The following is an 11,078-nucleotide window of genomic DNA, read 5'->3' as shown; positions in this document are numbered from 1 at the left end:
AGATAACTTAATTAATATGCATGATAGGATTATGGTTCTTGTGCACTGCACTTTTTCTCATTGCCATCTATCTATATACCAAGTTTTAGTTTAATCCCATCAGTAGGTTTGAAGTCATAGCCCGGACAAAAACTAATTAAGAAAAAATAATGGTTAAAATAAGATAACTTAAAACATATGCACAACAGGATTATGGTTATTAAGCACTGCACTTCCTTTTATTGTCATATATCTATATATCAAGTGTTATTTCAACCCCATTAATAGTTTTGAAGTTATGGCTCGGACAAGCACCAAATATGAATAAAATATTAAGGTTAATGCATGATAGGATTATTGTTTTTATTCACGGCACTTCATCTTATTGCTATCCATCTATATACCAAGTTTAATTTCATTCCTATCGGTTATTTTCCGGACAAGGGTGTGACGAATGGTAGGACGGGCGGACGGACGGACGGACTGCAGGGCAGAGCGGCAATTATATGCTATATTTATTGTTTGTATTCTTGCCCATGACGATTATAGAAGAAGAAATGAAAATAGAAACAAAAAATACAATGTATATTGACATACTTGTCAATTTGGTTAGTATTGTAAGTTGAGTATACTGTTTATTTTAGATCCACCGGATCCACCGAGCTGCAAGTTTGGTAGGACTGCCATATCATCAAACATCGTATCTGCAATAAGGGGACATACTATTTCAATTAACTGTTCCTGTGATAGCAACCCGCCATCCAGATACTCGTGGTCTGTTACCGGAGTTTCCACTCCAACTTCTGGACAAAGTCTTCACCTGCTCGTGCAGAACGCGACTACGATAACGTTTACCATGGAAAACAGCATGATGTATACAAACGGAAGTACTGAACAGGGGAGACGTCATTCGTCATTCGACGTCAATGTTCTTTGTAAGTAGCTTTTACATAATTCATAAAATAAAAGCACATCTTTAAATGGGTACACTTTTCAGCCAAACTAAATCTTTAAGATAAAATATCGGACTGAAAAAAATACTACCTTGCTTTATTAAACAAAAGAACTAGACACCAGATGGTACATTTGCAAGCAAACAAACTAACATAAAATTGTTATTGCTGTGTACAACGCATTGAATCTTACTTACTGATGTACCACACATCGCTAACGACACATGCATTTTTCGCAGTATAAGGATATTTTTCCAATTCGAAATTTACCGGGGTTGTCTTCCACGTAAATCACAGTCAATTTAAAAATGGCGTCGGTATATGTATCTGTACTAATTACGTGACATTAACATGCTAAATATACACATTTTAAACTTGGAAACCATTATGCGCTAATCTTAAACGGGTTAACTCAGCTGAGACAGCGACACATTTTCTTTTAATCATGTAAAATAGTTTATTATATGCCTATCAATTTACTTTTACATATCCAACACTTAAAATGCCGTACGCTGTATTGAAAAATCCGTGTCACTGTCGTTTTCTGATTCCGTATCATGCTAGTACGGTATGTAGTCTAGGAACTACTTTCGCGTCGCTTAAATAGCGTGGGAAATATACCTGGTAAAACCTGTCAAATCTTTGATACATAGCACAGCCTTATTTTACTGACGCCACCAGTAGAATGTTAATATTCAGGAACAAGATATTCAAAGAAACATGAGGATAAGCTTGAAGCAGAGAACACTTCAGATCTATCTAGACAACTAGTTGTTTGCCAATTCGAAGATCATAAATATATATCATAATATATATATGTATTAAACCTGCTTGATGATACACGTGCCAATCCTTATTTCCTTTTATTCTACAGTTTAATTAATTAGGAATGAAATAACTCATTACTCAAGCCGTTTAAATCATGTGGTACTATGAACACCTTGAAGATAATTTTTGAAGTTATTTATTTATTTTTTTAAATCAATACCAAATCTCCTTTAAAAATAAAACATGGCTTGGGCACTTTTTTAAATGGCGTAACGCTCGCATTGAATTTGGCAAACATTCTTTTACTGTATGTTTCAAACGATTATGCAAAAAATATCAGACACATGACTTGAAATTGCTATTTGAAAACATATTTCAGAATTGGAATGAACGCGAATATATTTAATTTAATTTTATTTGTTTCCGTTACGACGTAGTATCATGTGAGTCAATTACGTGTTAGTAATGACTAGCTAATTTCATATACTATTTTAGTTCCTCCCGTGGTTAAGCCTCTGACAAACGTCATGGTACTTGAACGAGGCAGTGTTTCTGTGGCTTGTCATGTCACTGCCGGGGTTCCGAACAAGACAGAGTTTAAATGGGTGAGAATGTCTGATATGACCCCTATCTCCATGGAGCAGACACTTAACATCGCCAATATTGATCGAAAACAGGCTGGTAACTACACGTGTATAGCTTCAAACCTCATGCGACCTACAGGATGTGACGCAACCGTTGGAAACAGTAGCAACACAATCAACATTGATGTACAATGTTAGTAGTAATTATATTGAATCAATATATTCGCCCTTTTTTTAAATCACAAACTCGGGATTGGTTTGTAAGGTAAACTTTCAGGTCCATATTCAAAACAGTTTGATTTCAAAATTGATTTGTTCTAATAAATATAAATATCTTGGCATGAAGTCAAAATAGACGAGTGAACAGAAAATCCCTTTAATTTAAAATTAACAAGATATTTAGGTTACACTTATGCATTGTATTTTTCTGAGCTTCTCGGATGGCGTGCATATTGTTACTGTTTTAGTTTTAGTCATATGTCTGTTTGTCCGGGGAAATTATAGGTGTGGAGGCATTTAACGAATGAAAATAATTTGGGGGGCATTTATCAGCAATATCTAAAGAAATTATACAAATTTTGAAGAAAACTTTGTCGTCAGTATATTGCCATTAATAAATATTTGATGATATAACCAGCTTTAACTGTTTGTGCTTTTCGATGAAAAAAGGAAGTCTTCAGCAAAATATTGACTAATCATTAGGGTATTCCCTTAGGATTTGAATTAAATACAACTGACCATAGTAACTGGCATTTCACTTTAATTTATCAGTAAAACATGAATCTTTTGTATCGTCAATGTCCTTTCGACGTACATATTCCAAAGGAGTACATGCATGCATTCCCCTTAACTGAATTAAAGCATGTACGTACCGTAAGTACCATTATCACATCTTTCCAAGAGTCTTTAAAGTGACACTTTATTCAAAATCAATACATATATATATATACATGTATAACAAACATCAGTTTTGACTGATAAATCTTCAACTTCTTACTAAATAATGCATATATGGAAAATATAAATTACTTTTAACAATATTATAACAGTGCATTTAATCGCTGAAAATGCAAAAATATTAAATGATTGGTGAATGCTAAAATATTTACTGCAATATACTATGGTCTCATAAGGTGGCTATACCATGCTTTCTGCACATTCTTTTAAATCAAACTCCGTCGGTATCCTTCATGAGAACCATTTTTTCCGACATTTATCCATCCTTATTGGAATATAAAAACAATATTATTAATTGTGGTTAATCTTATTTGGGAGTAAAAGTGCATCTTTAAGCATTAAGCAGGCAGTCGTTCCATCGGTCAAAATAAACAAACAATACACTCATCATGGGCTCTTCGGGAGTGACGTGATTGCTAAGCTCATCTGGTTTATTTCTCGTAGAATGAATACGCATAACGTCACATTACCAAGGGAGTACAACGGGACGGCTATACAGTATTGCTGCCTAAGTAAAAGCCAGGAGTGAAACAGCATGCATGTACACATTAACTATGAATAAACAGCAATTCTAATCTACAATGTATATGAGTTGTATGGATCTTTATTGCGTTTCAGATGAGGCAGAAGTGACGGATTTTACATTATCGAATTTTAATCACTGGCAAAACCTTGAAGTGGATGAAAACACACAAGTCACTTTTTATTGCAAAGCTCAGGGTAATCCCTTATCAAATATATCGATGTTTAAAGAACACCAAGATATAAGGACTACCAGCAACACAAGTGATTTGGAATTCACGATCAGCAAAAGTGTTTGTGAGGACGAAGGCACCTACCAGTGTACAGCACAAAATACACACAATACTCAAGCTGATATCAGGTCCTTGACGCTATTTGTAAGATGTGAGTACTATGATCTTTGAAACTGCATAGAACATTCAACAGTCTTAGCAAACTTACTTCTTATATTATTTATTGCAAAGACCCATATTATAGAACACCAATAATGTGCTAAAACGGTTAAAAAGAGCCTTACTTTCGTGCTGTTTTCCCTATGGGAAAACAATAATTATATTTCGTGGGTCGGAGTATACCAATCCGATAACAGTTATATAAAGAGAGAGTGGTTTACGCAGATTCCCAAAATATCCAAATCAATGATTATCATACATATATTTGCACGACGCAAAGGGTAGATACAATTCCAAAACTGGTTTTAAGGAAACGAAATATATACTTTTTCTCAGGTGCGCCTCGTGCATCGACATTGGCCCCAAGACACCAGAACATTACAAGCGCTATCGGAGAGCCGGCAGTATTAACTCTAAGGCTAGTAGCTTTTCCACGACCACGAGTGGCGGACTTTACTTGGGAAAACGATGTTTCAGCTCATGATACGTGGGTAATCGTTCGTAATGACGCAAACATCGACATACTTATTTCTGAAGACGGACTTCAAACTCAATTATCCTTTAGTTCCGTAAAGCAAGACGATTTCGGGTATTACCGCGTCCATGTCAACAACGAACTTGGAAATTACACTGAAACGTTTAGACTGCAGGCGCAAGGTTATTTGCGAACACTTTTTACTTTTAAAAGTTGTCATTTTATATTTAACTCTTCCCCATAAATATATTCTTTTTATTTCGATAATCGTTTGATTACGTACGCTTTCAACATTTTAACTAGTTCAATATTTCATTTAAAGCTGCATTTTCACAATTTTACCGTTATGACAACTCTTTTTATTTTTTGTCTTGGAATGAGTCAATTTCTTCGTAAATATCAGAAAATCAGTGCTATGAGACTGCTGACAAAAGATCAGATACCAGTTGTTCATATTTACGTTCAAAAATAAATTATTTAAGGCTTAAACTGTTACTAATGCTTTAAGAATCTAGGCTCGTCCCAAGACAAAAATTGATAAAAGTTGTCCAAACGTTCAACCTGTTAGAGTTCAGCTTTAAGAAGATTTAACTGAAAGACAAACCGTAAATAATAATGAGTACCAAAACAACATGCTGAAAACGAATGCAAAACTCAACGCTAAAAATCTACAGCTCTAAGACCAGGCCCAACTATCACGAAAATACTCAAGTCAAATCTCAATCTGAGTCTCAACTCATTTTTATCAAATATCTTATAATATATATATTACATAACACGCAATATTTATTATTACTGTCTGTTAGAAATGCTTGTGATAGAATAAAAAGAACAGGAATTTGTTTTACGATGTTTTCGTACCATTTAACAGTTATGACTGAGTTTACCATCTCCGGTAATGGCACGGGGACTGACGGGGCATCGGTGCGTCAGGGTGAAAACTTAAAGCTGATTTGCTCCTCGTCAAGAAACGATATTGGTTTTGTAGACTGGTACAAAACTCGACGCGGTTATAGTGACAACTCAACGCCACCTTCAGTGTCAATTAAAATGGATTCAGGAGGAACATGTCGCTTTAACCAGATTTACCCAGTTCCTGCCAACATGCACTGTGGCTGTGTAAGCATATCCCAGTACATGTGTACTCTCATCAGTGTGGAGGCGGACATGAGAGGAGAGATGTGGTGGTGTAGATTTGCATACGGTACTGAATTGTCGTCTACGTTTTCTTCAACTAATAAGCTGACTATTGATGTGACAGGTGAGTATTAATATATTAAAACGTATATATATATATATATATATATATATATATATATATATATATATATATATATATATATATATATATATATATATATATATATATATATATATATATATATCTTTAACTTAATTGTCCAACAAAAAGATCAACTGCATGCGGCGTTAAGTCAAATATAGCATAATGTATTTGTATTTATACATGATACTACTATGTAAAGTACAACAATAAAAACAATAGCAAAATACCATGAAACAAAAAACACTTTAAGTAGCACAGTGGCTACGAACCACACACACGCACGCACACACGCACACACGCACACACGCACGCACACGCACGCACACACACCTTAGATGACACACAAACACACACACACACACTCTTAGACCATGGCATTTTATGTCACAAAAATAGGGACATGTTAGGAGTAAGAGGCATCGTTAGGTACGAAAATACACATTCCAAGAATGCTTTTCATGTTGAAGAATTACGCTTCCAACGAAAAACGCTCTTCTCCAACAATAAATGAACGATATGTTCATAACATTGAAGCATATACCTGGTAGGTTCCTATTTTCAAATTTCTAGAAATTAACTAGATGGTAATACATGTTGTAACCTTTGCATTTAGTACAAATGGCCCGATTTACTGCGAATGGGCAGTTCTGATAACGAAACAAAAATACTAATAATATAACATAAAAGGCTTTTTCAAATTAATGTTATATTAAATTTTCAACATTTAGGATCATATGATATGTTTGGTCATATTAAAAGATAAAATATTATACATGCAATATTGGTAAGCTATGCCCTCTATATAAATGTTCCAAACTGAATTATATATACTATTATTCAATTATTCAAATACATTCAAGGTCGTCTATACACCAAAGTTCCTTATTCTCAAAAGTATTATATAACTGCACATATGTTTAATAGTCTTGGTGGGCCTTGCATTGAGATTTCGAGGTATACATTAGTTAATATTGAAATCGCAAGACTTACAACAACTTGCCCTCTATCGCTATTTCATAATCTGTTCATTCTTTCTTAATTGCATATAATGTTTAAATAGTATACATACGTTGTATTACTCACTTTAGTGAAAATATACTTCATGGCGTGAAATTATTTGTTTTAATCTCGGATTCACAAAATCTTTAAGGCGAACAGGCAGAATCTCAGGGTGCAGTAATTGGTGGATCCATCGGTGGTGGAATTACTGCAGTTTTACTTATCATTGGAGTGGTTTTCATTGTGAAAAGGTTCAGAACATCAGGTAAACGATAATGATAAATGCTTAACTGTTGAGTGATTATGGCTGTCATGTGTATATAGGTAAATTTATGTCAAATGTATGTTAACAAAACATTTTCCAAACATGATCAGATTTTGTTTTAACTTTATTTATTTTACACCAATTGTAGAGAATGTTATATATACTTATGCTCAGTTACTCTCGGTGGCACGATGTTGCGCGAGAGTCTGGTCTTGTGTTGTGGGGGAAACCGAAGAACGCGGAGGAAACCCACTTGTACGGCTTGGTGACCACCATCCAAACGCGCATGCGCCCAGACCGGGAATCGAAACCGTGTCGCCTTAGTGAAAATTGAGTGCGTTAACCACCTCGCTAACCGAACAACCGATGATAAGATTTGATAAGGTATCTAAAAATGCACATTCATGTATAGTTTGAATTTTCAACTATATGTTTACAATGATATCCATGTATGACGGTTTTAATTGCTTATATTACATGATTTTCAGGACAAGGAAATAATAGGTAAGTTAGCAGCATGAAATTGATGCCTTGATTGAATTTTGATTGGTAAATAGTCAGTATTAAATAAATACTTACCAATGATTAAGAAGTAAAAATGCAGGTGTATCCATATCAAGTATACAGCGCAAAGAGGGAGCTACTTTCTTTCTTTATAAAACAAATAACCTTCAAAAGTGGTAAAACTATGTAAATGTATCTTTGTCATTTTAAAGATCTGGAACAGACGTAACCGGATGTAATGCAGCACAGACGTACGATGAGTTGTCAATGAGGACAGAAACATCGGTTTATGATGCGCTTAGTTAGTATTACAATTCATTTGATAATGTAATATTATTTCAAGATTTAATGAATGCATTCCATACGATAGATTCTGTCTTGAACGGGATTTGTACTAGTACCACATCGCTCGTAACGTAGCGCCAGAAGCATCTTACAAATATTTTATGTCTGACCGTTATAATATTGTTGTATTTCATTATTGTTAATGTGTATTTAACTATTAGTCACATTTGTGTTAATAAAACATACTCCATTCACTTTTTGTATTGACATGGTATTTTAAAATGCCATATATATATATATATATATGTTTAAATGGTTCATTTATGCATCGGAATATTTATCGGAATAGGAAAATAGACGTCATTTTGGTACGATATCAATTTGGTGACTCAATATGGAAAAATATGAGGTCTATATTCCGATTCCGATAAATATTCCGATGCATAAATGAACCATTTAAACATGTACACAGGTTGTCGACGTAATAGAAACGTTACAGGGTTAGTCACCTACTTACACCGTAACTTATAATATCGAACTTGCAATATACACTGATATACACGATGGCGATTTTAATTGCTTATTCTGGAATTAATTTTCAGGAAATGGAGACAATGGGTAAGATAAAAGCATGAAAAATGCATGGCAAATATCAGAGTAATAACGTCCACCTATCAGCTATTATAATACATATATATCTGTGATGAGTATGCAACCTAATGTGTATGCTGTTTAGAAACTAAGGTGTTCATCATTCAACGCAAATGAGTGAAAAACTATAAATAACTATTCATAACTTTCACACCAAGCGCTTTATAAATGTAATATCGTGCATGAGTAGCATTCAGTTACAGAACAACATCGTGCATGTTTCAGCTTATGCAGTGAAGAACAGCTCAAAGATACTCCATCTATAAATGAATTGTATGTGTCCCGGGTACCTTGATAATTGTTTGTGTCTTTGTTAATGCTAGTACACACTTTATTTTATTTTGTTAACCCGAAGCATGCACACACATCCATCGTATTGTCGGTGGGTACAATGTAGTTAAAGTTATTTTTCAGACCCGAGAATTCTCCGGTGTACTCGCAGTTGGATGAGTCAAAATCATCACAGTCGGACGTGTACTACAAAAATGTCCAGAAAGGTATAAACTTTGTATATATTAAGACAGTAGGGGATGAATTCAAGTAGATTTTAATGATCTGTCGCTTGTGTAAAACGATCAAGATATGCTAAAATATCAAACCTATATAAGGATTATGATAATATTAAAACAAGTTTACTACGGATATAATGAAGACAAACTATTAATCTCACAATTCTCTGTATCTACTCAAACGTAACTTAAACTAAATTTTATCGGGGGGGTGGGGTCAAATCCTGATTTCAATGTATACCAAAAACGTGTGACAATTGGTTGAGTAGCAGTTTTACCTCGTTGTTTTTTATTCCTTTCCCTGTGTTTGCAGAGAATCCCGTTTACAGCAATACTATGCTGTAGAACCCGGGGACCAACAGTGCTTTAAATGGATAATTGGATAATTGAAAGTCTCAGATAGTTAGACGATGTGATGATTTGCCTTTTTACAATATCATTTTCATTTGGCCTGGCTTATGTTAGAGTGGTTGCCTGTAGGTAAGGATCGACCCAATCATATGAGCGACCATGTCTTTACTGTGTCTGATATTGTCAAAAAATATATTACTACTCAAAATAACAGGATAAATCAAGTTCCCTCTCCTGGCAATACTTTCCCAAAGACTATTTCTAGCAAGCTTTAGTGAAAAAAATAAACAATAACATTTTTACCAAGTACACATTGCTATACCTTGCTGTAATTCCCATGTTCAATTGTATGCCAACTAGCGGAACCCTGTGCATGTAGACTGGCGTATAATATACAGCCGGGACTATTTGATGATTTCAATGTAAACAGTGCTCTAATCCATCTTAATTTTTGTAATTGCATGAATATAAACGGCTTTATAAATACTTTTCCCATGTGTTACCTATTTTGTTTTGTATGTTTATTTTTCATTTGTTTTTGTTATCATGTACCCGACTTTAAATAAAGATTGTTGTATCTTGTGTTGGCGGATTCCCCCGTGTTCCCCAGTATTCAGTGTTTGTAGAGATCAAAAGCCAGCGTTATAATCATAAAAAATAACTGTTATGTTTACTGATACATCGTAATAGTACTCTAAATAACAGGATAATTTGAGTTCCTCCTCTTAGCAATACATTCCAAAGACTTTTTCTAGCAAGCTTTAATTAAAAAATAAAAAAAAATCATTTTTACCAACTCCACATTGCTATACCCCGCTGTTATTCCCATGTTCAGTTGTAGGTCAACTAGCGGAACCGTGTGCATGTAGACTGGCCGTACAGCCGGGACTATTTGATGTTATCAATGTAAATAGTGCTTTATTCCATCTTACTTTTTGTAATTGCATGAATATAAACGGCTTTGTAAATACTGTTTCACATGTGTTTCCTATTAAGATCTATATGCTTTTATTTCCAGGTCACCAGCTCACTTTGTTTTGTATTTATATGTTATATGCTTGTTTATTTTTTATGTCTGTAAATAACTCATTTAGCTTGTTTTTTTGTTATCATATACCCGACTTTAAATAAAGACTCTTGTATATTGTATCTTGTATTGGCAAAATCCCCAGTATTCAGTGCTTGTAGAGGTCAAAACCCAGCGTTATAATCAAAAATACAACTGTTGTATTGTACCGGCTGTATGTTCAATCGGTATCGTAGAGCCTTTATGGATCGCTCTTATATAAATTTTCCTCAGGCTACCTTGCCTTATGATTAAAACAAATGATTCGAAAAATGATTGGTGAGTTAAAACATAATCAACCAAATAATCAGGGTTCAAAGATTATGCATCGGTTTATATAAAGTTCAGTCACTTGATGAATGGCTTTCTCTTACGGGAGCTTGTTTATTGGCGATGCAAAATACCTTAACCTTTGTCAGCGCGCAGATCGCAATGCTCTGTGGCCAACGCAGATGTCAGGTATAAGGCTTACTAGAGTTTCTAGCCACCAGCTCCGTTCACCAGACTAGATCGCAATGCTCTATGTATCTGGC

The 11,078-nt window shown here is 34.5% G+C and overlaps 1 protein-coding gene across 2 annotated transcripts in view; it reads left to right on the top strand.

Annotated features, from left to right (window-relative positions):
- Positions 1-10,606, top strand: part of LOC128223140 (hemicentin-2-like) — a 53,477-nt gene extending 42,871 nt beyond the window's left edge. For both annotated transcript variants that reach the window (XM_052932423.1, XM_052932422.1), the window contains 11 exons: positions 624-914; positions 2,196-2,477; positions 3,860-4,147; positions 4,492-4,812; positions 5,502-5,891; positions 7,066-7,179; positions 7,668-7,683; positions 7,896-7,984; positions 8,571-8,586; positions 9,034-9,116; positions 9,442-10,606. In XM_052932423.1, coding sequence (XP_052788383.1) covers positions 624-914; positions 2,196-2,477; positions 3,860-4,147; positions 4,492-4,812; positions 5,502-5,891; positions 7,066-7,179; positions 7,668-7,683; positions 7,896-7,984; positions 8,571-8,586; positions 9,034-9,116; positions 9,442-9,473 — 1,922 coding nt within the window. In that variant the 3' untranslated portion in view covers positions 9,474-10,606. The remainder of the gene's footprint in view (positions 1-623; positions 915-2,195; positions 2,478-3,859; positions 4,148-4,491; positions 4,813-5,501; positions 5,892-7,065; positions 7,180-7,667; positions 7,684-7,895; positions 7,985-8,570; positions 8,587-9,033; positions 9,117-9,441) is intronic.
- The last annotated feature ends 472 nt before the right edge of the window (positions 10,607-11,078 follow it).

Source organism: Mya arenaria, chromosome 17, assembly GCF_026914265.1.
Source record: "Mya arenaria isolate MELC-2E11 chromosome 17, ASM2691426v1".
Classification (NCBI taxonomy): Eukaryota; Metazoa; Mollusca; class Bivalvia; order Myida; family Myidae; genus Mya; species Mya arenaria.
The sequence above is the reverse complement of the archived record's forward strand: the minus strand, read 5'-3'. Positions and strand labels throughout refer to the sequence as shown.